The sequence below is a fragment of the Aythya marila genome, assembly GCF_965140915.1.
Source record: "Aythya marila genome assembly, chromosome: 1".
NCBI lineage: Eukaryota > Metazoa > Chordata > Aves > Anseriformes > Anatidae > Aythya > Aythya marila.
In genome coordinates, this window is record NC_139042.1 from 131,427,996 (window position 1) to 131,443,127 (window position 15,132).

The following is a 15,132-nucleotide window of genomic DNA, read 5'->3' on the forward strand; positions in this document are numbered from 1 at the left end:
AAACAAACAAAAACTCTTATTTCAACTTTAGTTCAACTGATTCTTCTTCCAAAACAATGCTATTACAAGAGGCAGCCTAACTCCTTTCCCAAGTGCTACTTGCACGTGTGTTGTAGCTAATCAATAGAAATGATTGACTGAGCAGGCGTAGATTTGCTCGCTGGTCCTAAAAGTTCCAGTATTTTCACAGGCCTGCTGATGTTCTAGGAACGTACAAGCAACTAGTAATCCCCTGTGACAGGCTGCCATTTCATGATTGTCTGTAGAAACCTAGGTGTCCTTTGGTATTATAGTGGCTGAAGAGGGAAAGTGCACAAGAGTTACATGGTACAAAAAGGCTGCCTTTTTGGGGGTTGTTTTTTGATTCCGATGTGTTTTCTGAAAGCACTTCCCCAAAAAATCTTCAACAAGCTGTCGAGCTGCCCTTACTCTGGAGACCTGTAAAGAATGAGCAACCTTCAACGAGGCTCAGTACAAAGACTTAACCCTTCTGCTCAGTTCTGAGATTAAAGATCATTTTAAGGAACTGCCATCTGATCCACTTACGTTATAGTTAGTGAGCCACAGGTGTTTGACAAAGCAATGAGTAATCAGCCCCACGGCACTTTATGTCATATCCTGCTCAATAAGTTCTTGCTGCTACCTTTGTCCACAGTCACCTCAGAAAGTGTACAGCTGGAAGCACCTCCTTCTATGAAAATCTCTCCTTTGATAGAAAAATGGACTTAGTCTATCCCAGGCATGCAATAATGCAGACAACCACATATTTCACGTGATGCAAGCACATGCACAACGGCCCAGTAGCCTGAGAAGTGTAAATACCTAGTGAAACTACATGTTTGATGCATCTTCATTCACTGTTGGAACACAGTCTAAAAGTCCCAAGAAAGAAAGTCTGTTATATATGAGCACACACATACATGTGCATGTAGTCAGTCACTAGACACTATTATTGCTCTTGTCAGATTGGGTTATTAAGGCTCAGGGAGGTGAAACTATTATTTTGTTATAAAGTATCAGGTTTGTGTTTTCTTGTAGTGCAGATCATCAAGACTTCAGTTACCTCCACCACTTTTTCAGCTTCAAGAGGTAAAATATTCTTAGATCCTGAACTAAGAGCAAGTGAAAACTTCCTATCATCATTCTGTCTCCTTTTGGCTCATATAGGAAATGCATACACTCTCTGATGCACAACAGATGGGTGCGCTGCATTTCATGGCTCCCATGTCTGATTAAAACCAGAAGGTGAAAATGTAACTGTAAAAGGAACTCCATCTGGGTGACGCAGTTCTGGGGCAGCTGCAACTGGGGATAAAAATTTGACTGATTTCTACTTTTTCAAGTAACTGTACCTAGCTAACTGCTTTCTCTTGCATACACAAGTTGCCTACTTTGGTAGGAAAGCCATGCAGCAAATCCAAAAAGAGCAAATTGTAATTACCCATTTATTTTGTTCCTGTAACAGAAGCAACAACTGTGCATGGCATAACTATATTTTGATTTCAAGACACCCCAGGATCTACAGTGGTTTGAAACTACATGTCAAAAAAAATGAGCGTTTCACAGGGCTGTTCCTGCTGCAGTTCTTAATTGCATGGCTGAATCACAGTTGCACCTGGTTCATGCTGTTGGTAACAGGGACCGATCAGAAGCAAAAAAAGGTTTCCTGTTCTCAGCGTGCTGTTGTGACAAGTGATGGGGCAGTGGTTCTGACCTGTCTTTCTGTTCCTCTGCTCCTTCTGTCCCAGCCAGAAACTCAAGACTCACAATGCAGTGGTGCCTTCAGTCAAAAGAGGCAGCATCCATCTTGATGGCATTGTCACATGGATTCACAGGTAACATCTATGGAAATGGAAGAGCCCTTTACAGGTCTCTTCCATTAAAGGGAAGCCCTTTACAGGCTTGTACAAGTGTAAACAGTGTGACTGTACCCACTAGGGAAAAGGCTAGGGTAGCCCTCAGCCACCAGCACACTGCTCCAGACCAGGCAGCTTTGTTTCAGGAAAAAGATACAGATGATCTCCAAGTACAACAAAAGTGATGTTGTACCTTGTCACTGACTTTGATGGACGCATGAATTGCCCTCTACTCCTTTGAATGTATGGCCATGGAGTCACTAAACCCAGGCAAACCCAAGACATTACAATGTATTTCTAAAACAGTTATTGCAGACTCAGCATGCTCAGCAATTGCAGGAAACAGCTAGACTCTTGGGAATGCCTTCGAGGCCTGGCAGGACACTGATGGGAGCATGCATCCCATAGATAGCTCCTGGGACATGGTATACGGATTACTCTCGAAGGTCATTTAAAATAACTGTACTTACATTGTAATTTACAGAACTGGAATTTGCACCCCTGACCAGCTGTGTTAGGCATTTTGTATAGCTGCTTCGTGTTTTGCAGGCAGACAGGTGGTAGATCTTCACTTTCTTATTTCTCAGTTCTGCAGTCCAAACATACACCTTCCCAGTGTTGTGCCCGGAACACAAACAACCTGTGTTTATACATGCATTTTTCTTTACTGATGGACTAGGAGTGCCCACAAACATCGTCTGATGACAGCAGCTTGTTAGACGATGGTAACTCCTCTCCCAGCTGTTGAAGGATGCACAGGCAGCTTTCGCTCTGATCCTTGCCCACACATGTTCCCATCTTCTTTAGTTGCCTGTGTACCACCTGTAATAAGCAGTTCCTGTCTATTCCACATGTATTTTCTACTTTTTAAGCAGCCTGATATTAAACCGGTTTTCCCTACTCATTGTGTCGGTACATTCCCCTCTACAGATGCCTCCTTCCTGACTTCACTCTGGAAACTGAAGTCTTGAGTATAGTTAATTTAGTTTTCAGACCCAGCAAACTGTGTGTATGCCAAAACCAGAGCATCTGTAAGATTCTGTAGAACTGGAAAAAGCAACCACATTCATGCTTTCAGTCCCCTAAATCATAGCAGCTTCTCTCTAGAACAACAGAGGGCACCATTCTTCTCTCATAAAGCTGCAGCTGGAAGAGGCATAGCCTTGCATTTAAATAAAAGTTTGGGAACTATAACATTTCTCTTTCAGTAGGTGATTTGGATAGAATGTTCTTCCTCCAAGGAGGTTCATCCCTGCATATCCCACATCCTGGGGGAAGGCCCTGGTTCAAAGCAGTTCTCAGACAACTGCATTTCATCTCTCTTGTGGATCTTGTCCTCGTTTGCACTGAATAATTAAGCAGACACGTACTGAGAAATAGCTTTAGCCTATTGATTAGGGTATTAAATCTGGGCTAAGAGGAAACCAGAGTGCCAGTTCATACCCCAGGTCTTGTAAACATCCATTATTTGTTTGTTTCTACTGGGCTTGTAACGTAAAATGCACAAACAAGGCAGGAATCTAGGTTTCTCCTGTCAGGTGACTGCATTATCTTCTAATTATCGTGTTGTCCTACAGGTGCCTCCAGCACAGCCTCCCTGCCACCTGGTGAGTGCTGCCACTGCTGACAGCTTTGAAGTAAAGGAGTGTATCTCTTTCAGCTGCTGAAAACATGCTGATTTGTGCATATACCTCTGTGAAAGGCTTTGGGGCTGGGTTCTGACTAGGAGGCAGTGATACTTGTCGAGGCCCGGAGAGGGCAGGGGCACAGATGTGTCCTATTAACTGGTTTGTACTGCTCTCTTCTGGTCCCATTGTCTGTAGTGAATTCTGTCCCAGGCAGCTCCTGCCTCTGGGCTATGCCATGTAAGCAGCAGCAGGGTTATGCTGTGACCAGGACTGATGGCTGATCAAAGCCCCTTGGCTGCAGCAGAAAACAAACCAGGAGAGCTGCTGAGGCTGTGCTAGTGTGTTCCCTGCTCAGTGCAGCACAAGGGTCCAGAGGGTGCCAAAGACCTCCAGCTTTCCGAGGTACACCTTGGAAACAGACGTAAATGGAAGAACTGCATATGCATCAGGTATGGTAGGGAAGGCTAGCAGCATCTGAATAAAGTTCAGGTATCCAACATACGCAGCAGATGCTACTTGGGGGATAAGCACTACTGGTGCTCAAGTCGTTTTGTGGAGCCAAAGAAAGGCTGCTGTGCCTGCAAGCCCGTCTGGTCTGTCATTGTTGTTTGTTTTTTACTTGCATCAGCTGTGCTAATAAAAGCTCTTGCCTTCCCCTGCGGACTCTGCTTACATCCATAGACCTTCACAGTAACAACATTATTACTTGAAAAATGGCCTCTGCCCGAACTGTTCCCTGATTAGTTTACTAGCGCCCCAGCTAATAAAAGAGGATCGGGGAGATGTCGCCGCCGCCGCCATGATAACTGAGGGCACGCCCGGCGCCGCCCAACGCCCCCAACGGGCGCCGTTGCCAGAGGAACCGCCGCGGCCCCGCCCCCCGCGCGGCCCCGCCCGCACGTGCCGGGCAGCGTGCGCGGCGCTCGCGTGGGCGGGCGCGTGAGCGGCGGTTGCGGCAGTTGCGCGCCCGGAGTGCGGCGGGTGTGAGGCGATGGCGGGGGGGGGGCCGGGGCCGGGGCCGGGGCCTCGCCGGCCGCGTGAGGCGGCGCCTCGGGGTCCCGCCCTGCGAGGGGCTGCCCGTCGCGTGAGGAACAGACGAGCTCGGCTTGAACGTAAACGAAAGAAATACTGAATAAAGGCTTTCTGTGTCCCTGGCTGCCGGTCTTGCAAGTGCGTTTGGAGCTCTCGCTGCCGGTGAAAGCGCTGTTTGTGCGCCTCGGGCCGCCTCACTGCTGGAGAGGCTGTTCCGCGCTGGCCTGGGTACAGCCAGGGGAAAAAGCTGGTCCTGCAGCTGGACGCTGGGGTGCGGTACCATGGGCTGTGCTGGCAGTGCTGATCTCTGCCAGGGAAATACTGATGGGGGTGACGCTAACACCACGCACCCGGGGCCTCGGGTCGCTGCAGTAAGCTGTCACCAGGTGTGAAGCCCCTCACACCGTAGCTAGGCTGACTGCTGTTCCTGTGTAGATTTGCTTCTTTACAAACAATGTTATGTGTAAGCTAGGCTTGGTGCTTGCCTGCTGTCAGCTAACAGCAGGGCTGGAGCCGTAGAAATTTTGTTGATAGACTGCAGTGAGAATCGAATCCACTTCAGCATCTGTCAGATCAGTTGGCTCTGTAGTGCAGATATGACTCCAAATGCACTTGGGGAGCCAATTTTCTGCTGAGTAAGGGGGTGCCATATTTACATAGCTCTGAAGTCGTTCTTCAGAAATTGCTCAGTTGTGAGAGTAATGTGACCACAAGGTTTTCTTTTTTGGTAACTGGTTCTCCAGGTTTTGCTCTGGATAGAAGTATTTTGGAGTGAGAGCTAGCCTCACCTTTGAGCTTTGAGAGAAAGACAAGCAGAGATGCAGCTAGGAGATGCTTCCCTTTACTGGCTGCTGGGCTGCAATCATACAATCACACAGACAGCACTGCCCAGCAGATGTCTGTACGCAGGGAACTGCTGATACCAGAGGATTGAGGGGACCAGTTCCCAAAGCACTCATCCAAGATTTGCGCTAGTCTGTGTTGTGCAGCTTCTGTTAGATCAAGCACCTCACTGTGAAAAAGTGCGAGGGGGAAAGGAATGTGGATGTGTTTCTAATGAAGAGCGAGTCTGCGTTTCTAATTTGATCCTAGATCTCGGCTGAAGTCAAAAATCTGTAGAGGCAAGTGATATCCCGTGCACCCGCTTTTAGACTAAACCAAGATAAACGGGGACAGGGAAGCTGAGCTTTAAAAATACGTAATAAAAATGAATTAACAAACAAATAAATAAAAAGGCAAGTCTCTGTGGATACTGGAGAAAGAGCTGTTCCCAGCCCCATGGCCCTAGAGAGCAGCCTGAAGTCACAGTGCCTGCTTTCTGGGAGGCACAAGGGCATGTCTTCTCGCCTGTGCCAGGCATCACCTGCCTCCTGTGGGGCACAGCAGGAGTGCCATTCCAGTAGGAGTCACACTCGTGGCCCAGGGAAGGGCAGCAGCAGCAGGTGCGGTGCTGCTGGGTGCTCTGTGAGTGCAGTGAGACAGAATGGGCTCCACTGCTCAACCCAGGGCAGGGCGGCTCCGTGCAGCCTGCGGCACAGCCGTAATCAAGGCTGCAGTGAGTTCAGTGTTCCTGACAGACTGACAGCCCTGGAGACCTGTAGCCATGGAAAGGGTGCAGAGAGTGAGGTGACAGCAGCAGTTCTTTCTGGCCCACACATGTCCAGGGCTTGCATGGCTGCTGTGAGTGGCAGGTGAAGGCCCCGGCTTCTCTGGGCTGTTTTGCAGCAAGCTACAGAGACTGCAGCATGAGCAGAGACAGTAAATAGAGATTAACGCTTTCTTGAGTGAAGACGGCTCTAAAAAAGCCAAGTGTTTTTCTATGGAGTAAAAAAGAAAACATGGTGTTTTTGTTACTTGTTTTCTTTAAGGTCACACTTTCAAGTTCATTTATGCTAGTAGCAGGCAGGAAACTTCTCAAATGAAGGCAGAGATCATGTGACTCCAGGAGCTGATGTTCGAGGAGGAAAGGAAATACATTGTGAGACCCACAGACTATAAATTTACCAGTGCTGAAATGCAGTGCACGCAGTCCCTAGGCTTGCTAGATGTTGAAGCCATTCAGTTTGCCCTGACTAGAAGTGAAAATTAAACAAACAAAGAAAAGAGCCCCAAAACAGAGACTTAGGACCTACTCCAAAGCCCAATACACTTGAGAAAAAGACTCACGTTGACTTAATTGGTAGGTCAGGCCTTTCTTAAACAGAGCTGATAGTCAATTTGAGTTCCATAACTGTAATCTTTCCAAATAAAACTTTCATTGCCTTTAGTGGGAGTTGCATGATACTACCTTCCATTGGCTTAACAATCTCAACTGTGTTTGTTTAACACACTATAATGGAACCTTTCATGCCACTATAATATACTGGATAAATAAGAGCTGTTTTCAAAGTTTATTGCTTAAGAAAATACATTTACCAGATTAAAGCCTTTATCTTGTGGCTTATGAGAAATAATACAGCACGTACCCAAGTGTATGCAATAAATGCAGCACCCAGTCCTGCACTCTGAGCTCTGAGCACTCGGGAAGCACAGCTGAGAGTTGCTCCATATATGGCAGAGTTACAGAAAGTGTGTAGGAAATAACAAGCATTAATACTTGCACAGAAGTGAATGTATATTAAAGTCTGTCAGGCTGTTGTCCTTTTTTTTTTTTTTTGGTGTGTGTATGTTTTTTTTCATTGTTGTTTTGTTTTTAACTCTGAGAAAATGTGAAACGTACAGTTTGACTTAGGCTCCAAAGGGAACTGAGGAAGCCTGGAGTTGAATAATTGAAGCTGACTCTTAGGGTCCCTCTTGTCATTTGCCTTTTGCCTCCAGCAGCTGTTGATTATCAGTCTCAATTACAACTCCCCCCCTTTCTTTAAAAAAAAACTGTTTGCTTTTGTTGGGCATTGCTATTATCTGAACACATATTTGTCTTTATGTTTTATGTAATAAAATTTAATAGACACTATTGACACTGTAACTTGGCGTGAAGTCATTTGGGATGCTTGATTCCAGGGCTAATAAAAATAAGCTTTCCTGTTATTGTACATGGTAAATACTGAAATTGGTAAAACCCTATAAGGATCTTGGTTTATAGCCCAATGAAATCTAAACTGATTCATATTCCCAAAGGCTGGAAATATGAAAAAGACATACAGCCTGGTCTGCATCCAGGTTTCAAACCACCCATGTTGTTCATGAGGGGTACAGTTTTTTTTCTTTTTTTTTTCTCTCCTCCTTCCCCCCCATCCTTTTTTTTTTCCAAGTTGTTCATGAGGGGTACAGGTTTCTTGTTGCTTTTTTTTTTTTTTTTCCCTTTTTTTCCAGAGGTGCTGGTGGCTCCACTGTTTCTGTGAATATAATAAAACGGCGGGAAGGACCTCATACTTGGTAGGGCCGATTCCCTCCCTGCTGCGAGGAGCCAGAGCATGTAAGTGCATTCATCCCTGCATAAAGTAACAAGAATTAAGCTGTTTAAGTATGCAGGTCAAAGTTGGTGAGTTATGGAGTTGAAGAGCTGCACCTCGTTCACATTCACTCCTGTGATAATCCAGGGCACAGAGCAGGATCCAAAGACAACTGTGGTCAGTGGCAGGTTTTTCCATTACCTTTGATAACCTTTGAGTTCAGCCCGCAAATAGCTGACTTCAACAGCTGTAGGGATGTATCGCAGCAGCCTTTGGCCTGTTGCCACCACTTGATGGAAAATGCACATCTGCAGAGAGCCTTTCTATATCTTTTTCTAGTAGGAATTAATTTCATTATAGTTTCTACACACAAAAAAAAAGGCATATACCTGTTTCTTAACAATCGCGTTTGAATAGTTTAGAAAAGAGAGCTTATTTTTCACCACGGTCATTATTTTCTCCTGCATTTCAGAGGACTGCTGGAATCTGGACAAGTCTTGGAGTTTTCTGTGACATTTGTGCTCCAGCTTCATTCATTGTCAGCACGGCCGTGAGTACAGAGTCATTGGTGTTGAAGAACCAGTAGAGGGAGCGCGAAACACTTCCTTTATATTTCTCTCTTACATAAACATTGGCTACCGTTTGAGGGTTTTCTTAATTTTATTTCCCTGGAATAAGAAGAATTTTTGAAAGAGAATGTGATAAGCGGCTCAGATATCAAATCTGTGTAAGTCAGTCTTTGGAGTGCTGCATTTCCATGCTATGAATTACCTGCCTGTTTCCACTACTCTATTCCCCCTACTGCCCTCCAACCCCCCCAACCCAAATGTTCAGTTTTCCTTGGTGCTTTCCAAGCAGGAACATGCATCATTCCTCCAGAGTTCATGATGCTCATGCCATTAGATTGTCACGTGAATTGTAACATTTGCTCTTGGTAAACAAAGCTTACACCCAGCACCAGAAGTGTAAAATATTAATTTTAAAAGACACAATTAATATTTTGCAAGAGGGGAAGAAAGTAAACACCAGTAAGAAATACGTGTTCCACGTGCATGATTTAAATGTTGCTTAGTGTAACGTGCGATTCTGAGAGTTTGCTGAAGTTAGTTAAAGGAAGCCAAGCAAATTGAAACCCAGCTTAAAAATGTGAAGAGGCATTAAATGATTATCATAAGCCACGCAATGATGCGTTTTGAAGCTCAGTGTGCCCATTATTAGGTATTATCATGAGATTTTTAATTAGTAGACAACCCCATTTTGTGTATTAAAGTTTTTATTCCTTAGTAAGAATTTTTTTTTAATCACAAAATAGTGTGGAAATATTTAGATAATAGAATTCATGGAGTGCTGGAAAATACTGAATATAAAGATTGATTTCTAATATATCACATACTAAACTGTTCTAAAACAGCTGGTTTCTTGCAGACAGGATTTATTTTTTTTAATAATTTAAGACAGCATAAGCTTGTATCAAGCATAAGCATCGTAACAAAAGTGCAACTTTTTCAGCAAATCCTCCCAAAAGATATTTAACTCAAAATATCATTAACACATATTTTCTCCCTACAAAAATAGCATGTCAGACATCATTAATTGGATGTATTAACAACTATTTACATACAGCCACTCTGTAGGCTAGTAAGATTTTTTTAACGTTGTTTAAACACAGCGTTTGAGGCAAACAGTAGCAACAGCAGCAGCAAATGCACCAAACTGACTAACAGACCCAGGATACTTATTCACTCCAAGTCAGACTGTTGTGTCTCACCTCTTACATAACATTCAAGTGAGATTTCTCACAGTGCTACCTTGGCAACAAACTAAAAATATCTAGGCAAGGTCTTGGTTTAAGCCTTATTATAAAAGCTTTATCTGTGTGATTATCTGGCGTCTGGTTTGTCTCCAGAAAGGGAAATAGCAACATTTGAGAATGGGATGAGGAGAGAACCCATACAAGAAATTTGTCCCCCGTGGGCTGATCGCCTCTGAATGCAAAGCAAGGGGTTTACCTACAGCCTTCAGTTTGTGCCATTCACAATTTAGGATAAAATGCATTCAGGCTGATGAATTGTTCTGTGTTTTCTCGGGGGGGCAGTGGACGGGGGGGTTCTTTTCGTAGTTCAGTGCAGAAACATTCATTTTATACAGCAAGGTTAGGGGGAAAAATCTCTCAGGAACATAAATAAAGATGGGGTGAGAACAAACGCACTTGCCACACCTGTATACCTTAGCCAAAAAAAAAGTAAACACAAGGTTACATAACGGGTCTGACCCTCCTTCCCTTGCACACCCACAACTCGCTGGAGCCAAAACCTCGCAGCATCCCCGGGTGCTCAAGGCACTGCAGGTTGGGGCTCAGGGTTCATCTGACCACGGGCCGCTCCCCGATAAAGTGCTACCACAGGCGCCGGGGTCTCCCCTTCCTTCCCTTGCCTCGCCGCCCCTCCGCCCTCACCCTGAGCCCACCCAGGTCTCCCGGCCAAGTGCAAGTTCCTCAGTGGGGCCCAGGGACACTGTACGAACCCACTCACGATAAGGTGCAACATTTAAGTTACCTTAGAGAGAGAGAGAGAGAGAGAGAGAGAGAGAGAGAGAGAGAGAGAGAGAGAGAGAAAAGAGTATCCTTACTATTCTTCTTCCTTTCCTTCTTCTTTTTCCTTTTTTGTGTGTATTGTTTTTTTTTGTTGTTGTTGTTTTGTTTTCCTCCTTAACATATTTACGCATTTATAAAGCCAAACATTACAAAAATACTGAGTAGCAAATTTTATCCTCGGCGGTCCGCTGCGGGAGCCGAGGACTCCCGGGAAGGGGGGGCGGCCGATTCCCCGCTCCCGGGCCCTGCTCCCGCTCCCGGAGCCGCCTCCCCCGACCCGGCCCGGCTCGGCCCGGCCCCGGCGACCCCTCGCAGCCGCCCCCCGCCCTCCAGTGCCCGGGGCCGCGGGTCCCGGCCCGGCGGCGGCGGCTCAGGGCCCCTCGTCGGCGGCGGGCTCGGGCTCGTCGGCGGGCTCGGCGGCGGCGAAGGGGTGCGGGAGGTGGGGCGCCGGGGACAGCCCGGCGGTGGCCGCCGCCTTCTCGGCGGGGCCGAGCACCGACGAGAGGCAGGGGAAGGAGGCGGCGGCGGCGGCGGCGGCGGCGGCGGCCGCCTGCGCCGGGATGCCGGGGTAGAGGAGCGGGATGGGGGCGGCGGGGTAGAGATACTTCTCCAGGCTGCCTTTATCCAGGAAGGGCTGCATGTAGGCGGCGGCGGCGGAGGGCGATATGAAGTAGAAGGGCAGGCAGAAGGGGGCGGCCGGCTGTCCGAAGGGCCCCCCGCCGGCGCCGCCCGCCCCCAGGGCCATCAGCGAGCCCAGCAGCGCGGCCTCGGGTCTCACCAGCGCCGCCGCCGCGGCCTCGGCGCCCCTCGCAGCCAGCCCCGGCGGGACGGGCAGGGGGCTGCCGCCGCGGTCCGGCTTCAGGCGCTTGGGCGCGGGGGGCGCCTCGTCCCCCGACGGCTCCTGCTTGATGGCCAGGCCGGGCAGCGCCCCCGGCGCCCCCGCAGCCGGTGCTTGGCCCCGCTCGCAGCGCCCCTCGGCCTCGCCGCCGTAGCCGCTGTCCGTGTCCGTGTCGGTCTCGGCGCTGAGCTCGGCGGCGTGAGTCCGCTGGATGACGGGCACGCAGTTAGCCTGGCCCTCCGGCTTGTGGCAGGGGGGGGCGGGCGGGGAGGAAGAAGAGGAGGAGGAGGAGGATCCCTTGGTGAGGGGGCCCGGCGGCGGGGACAGGAGCTGGGGGCCGGCAAGGAACTGCGAGGAGATGGAGTGCAGGTGGCCGAGGAGCTGGGCGCATCGCTGTTCGCGGGGAGTCCAGCTCTCGAAGCGGGAGAGGTACTGCAGCACTTCCTTGGCGCACGTCTGGAAGCCCGAGTGGAAAGCATCCAGGTCGGCCTGCACGGGAGACTTCATGGACCGCTCCCCTGCGGGGAAAGCCAAGAGGAGATGGTGTTTGCTCGTCCTGGGCCACCCGGCTCTGCGCCTCCCCCCAGGGCCCACTTACCGCTCTGCAAGGCGACGATCTTCTGGTGCTGCTGCTCCGTCAAGGCCGTCAGCGCCTTCAGGTGTTTCAAAGTCAGCTCCAGCACCACTGCTTTCTCCAGGTGTCCCAGCGTCTGCAGGGACAGAGGGGGGAGGCGTCAGCTTGACAGCCTGTGGTGTGCCCACGGCTCAGGGACGGCGGTCCCTGGGCTGAGGGTCGGGGTGCCCGCACCCCACCCACACCCCACGCAGGGGCAGTCCCACTCCTCACCGTCAGCTTCAGATGCTCGGGCAGCAGGTCCTTCAGCTGGGCGATGCACTCGTTAATCCTGTCTCGCCTCTTCTTCTCTATCAGCCTGTGCGGCAGCTTGTATGTCTCCTAGGGAGCAAAACCCGGAGAAGCCGGGCGGTAGGGGCACGCCGACCGAAAGCAAAACAAGTGTCATGCCGGCCTCCGCCGCCCCCCCGGGGACAGTGGCAAGCGCCGGCGGCGGGGATGCTCCGGGGGGCGAAGCCGCGCCGAGAAATTTGGGCAGCCCCGGAAAACTTCCTCTTACCTTGCTCTCGTCCCTCTTCATGCCTCTTTTGGGCTTGCACATGTACAGGGACGGATAGTCCAGCCTGCAGAAAAACACAAAGGTCCTGCGGCGGCGGCGGGAGACAGAGACCCCGACCGGGCGAGCGGAGCCGGGCGCGGCGGCCGGCTCTGCCCCCGGCGCCCTGCAGCGCGTCCCGCGGGAGCCGCGCCGAGCCGAGCCGGGAGGCAGCCTTACCCCAGAAAATCCCTGTGCTCCAGCAGCTGCCGCTCGGGCAGGCGGGGGATTCCTTCGTCCATGGCTGGCGGCGGCCGCTGTCTCGTCGCTGCTCTCGGTCGAAGCCGTGGGATGCTGCGAGCGGTCCCTGCAGATCCGCGGGTGGCTCTGTGCACATGCAGCCTCCGGCCCCGCTCTCCCGTGCAGCGGCCAAAGTATGCGACAGCACGGCTCGGCTCGGCTCGGCTCGGCTCGGCACGGCTCTGCCCCCCCCCGCTGCCTCCGCCGCTCCCCTTGCCCGCCTCGCTCCCGCTGGCCGCTCACACGCCCGCCGCGCCGCGCCACGCCGAGCCCAGCCAGCCCGCGGGGCACGCGCGCCGCCAGCCAGCCCCGCACCCGGCTCACGTGCGGCGCGCGCCGGGCGGGCGGGGGGGGCGGGGCCTGGGGCGGGGCCCGGGGAAGGGGGGGCGGGGAGGGGGGAGCCCCCGGCGGGCTGCGGAGGGGAGGGGAGGGGACGGGGGGAGGTCCCCGCCGCCGACCCCCGGGGCCGCCCTGCGAGAGGCCGGCTTCCCCTGCGCGCCTCTGCCGCCGCGCTTCGGCCCTGCGTTTTGATGTTTTAATGTGTTTTTTTTTTGTTTGTTTTTGTTTTTTTTTTTTTTAATTTTGGAGGGTTTTGTTTTTATTGCATTATTTTATTTTATTGCATTGTTTTCTTGCATTATTTTATTATTTTATTTTATTATTTTTTATTTTATTATTTTATTTTATTATTTTATTATTTTATTATTTTATTTTATTTTATTTTATTTTATTTTATTTTTTAATTTTAATTTTATTTTATTATTTTTATTTCCTTTTATTTCATTTTTTATTATTTACACTTTCTGTTATTTTCCCTTTTCAAGCGTGCCTTTCCCCTGTCCCCATCGCTGCTGCCATCCCCCCCCCGCCGCACATAATCCCTCCTCACGCCGCGCACAGGGCCGCCAACGTGACCCGACCTCCCCCCGCCACCGCCCCGCGCCCCCCCGGGGCCCGTGTGCTCGTGTCGCTGCCCCCCGTGCCCCCCGCTCCCCCCGGCCGTGCCGCAACGTGCGGGGCCCAGGCCGTGCGGGGGGGGCGGCGGGCGGGGAGGTGCCCGCCGGGAAATGGCAGCAGCACGCAGGCAGGCAGGCAGACAGACGGGCAGACAGACAGACGGGCTGACACACGGGCACACGCACGCGTGACTCGTGATTTTTTCACGCAGGGGCTGCACGAGGGGCCGGGAGCGGGGAGGGCTCCGCAGAGGGGCCGCAGGCTGCAGCCTCCTCTCCCGGCCGGGAAGCAAGCGGCACTGCAGGCTGGTGCAGCTCCTTCCCCGGCAGCCTGATGGCATTTTCACGTTGCCAGTGCCACGAAAACGGGCTAAAAATAAACCGGGCGTCGCACGCCTGGAGGTGTTTGGGGGGAGAGGTCCGAGCCGCTGCCGCTGGGAGGGGGGGGAGAGCTGCGGCCCTGATCCCTCGGGAGGGGGAATTTTGGGGCTGCGGGAGGAAAGGGGAGCTTGTGGGGTGCCTGCTTTTCCTAACTGATACGAGGGATCAGGGGGGAGCACTTCTGGAGCACCTCCTCGTGGAGCACCTGGAGCATCTCTGCCAGCTTCATCCTCTCTGGGACAACCTGCAAATGTTCAAATTACAGCAACAACCTCCGGAGCGAGACTTAGCTTCCAGGAGGAGAAATCCTGATTGTGGGATTCCTCTAAAACCGGGTGGGAACGGAAGTCGAAAATGATCAAAAGATGCAAAACATGATCTGAGACAGCTGGAGGCCTTGCAAGAGAAGTTCAAGCAACATCTGGAAACTTCTAAGAGAGGTTTATAAGAGGTCACCTGCAGACAAGGATAAAAGGCTTCAGTGTCTAGGGAGAGTGCAAAATTCTCCTGGAAGAGTCCCAGTTTAAAATGGCAAGATGGATCAAAGAGGTGATCAGCAGCATGACCATCACGGAAAAGAATGTTTTTCAGAACATAAGCGGCAGAAGAAAAGCTTTGACCAATTTACAAGCTGAGACGAACCACAGCAAAGAGTTAAGAAGCTGAAAAATCACTCGGAAAAGGAAATCAGAGGTTTGCAGGTCACCACAGGGCAAAAACAGCCTCCTGCTGAAGACAAGGGCTAGCTAGAGAACCGCTGACCCAAATGCTTGCCACCATTTTCAGCCTAGGAGGAAGGAATCAGAGTGCCTGTCCCAGCTGAGTCATTGCAAAGGCTGCCCTCTGAGGAGACTCCATTTCGGAGGTTTATTCAAGTCAGTCAATAACCACAGTGTAAGGGAATGAATGCCTTCGAGATACAGTGCCTAGGAGCACTGTATTCATGAAGGTATTGACAAGGACTTTTGGGGTAAATTGGACATCAGCCTATGTGTAGATTTTCACTTTTGGGATGACCAAATGGAGACCAGGGAAAAAATCAAAATG

General features: G+C 50.6%; 1 protein-coding gene across 3 annotated transcripts; it reads right to left on the reverse strand.

Moving 5' to 3' along the window:
• Nucleotides 1-7,841: 7,841 nt before the first annotated feature.
• Nucleotides 7,842-13,005, reverse strand: BHLHE41 (basic helix-loop-helix family member e41). 3 transcript variants are annotated; one of them, XR_014316774.1, is made up of 6 exons: nt 12,689-13,005; nt 12,473-12,536; nt 12,187-12,294; nt 11,938-12,049; nt 10,537-11,857; nt 7,842-8,576 (listed from the first exon to the last, which is right to left on the reverse strand). XR_014316774.1 is itself a non-coding variant. In XM_082751941.1 (5 exons), exons 1-5 carry the CDS (start codon nt 12,748-12,750, stop codon nt 10,872-10,874), a joined length of 1,332 nt encoding a protein of 443 aa, XP_082608067.1. In that variant the 5' UTR covers nt 12,751-13,005; the 3' UTR covers nt 9,115-10,871. The 3 variants fall into 3 exon arrangements, 1 of the variants encoding a protein (XP_082608067.1); XR_014316775.1 differs by having other exon boundaries at nt 10,464-11,857; XM_082751941.1 differs by lacking the exon at nt 7,842-8,576 and having other exon boundaries at nt 9,115-11,857.
• Between the last annotated feature and the right edge of the window lie 2,127 nt (nt 13,006-15,132).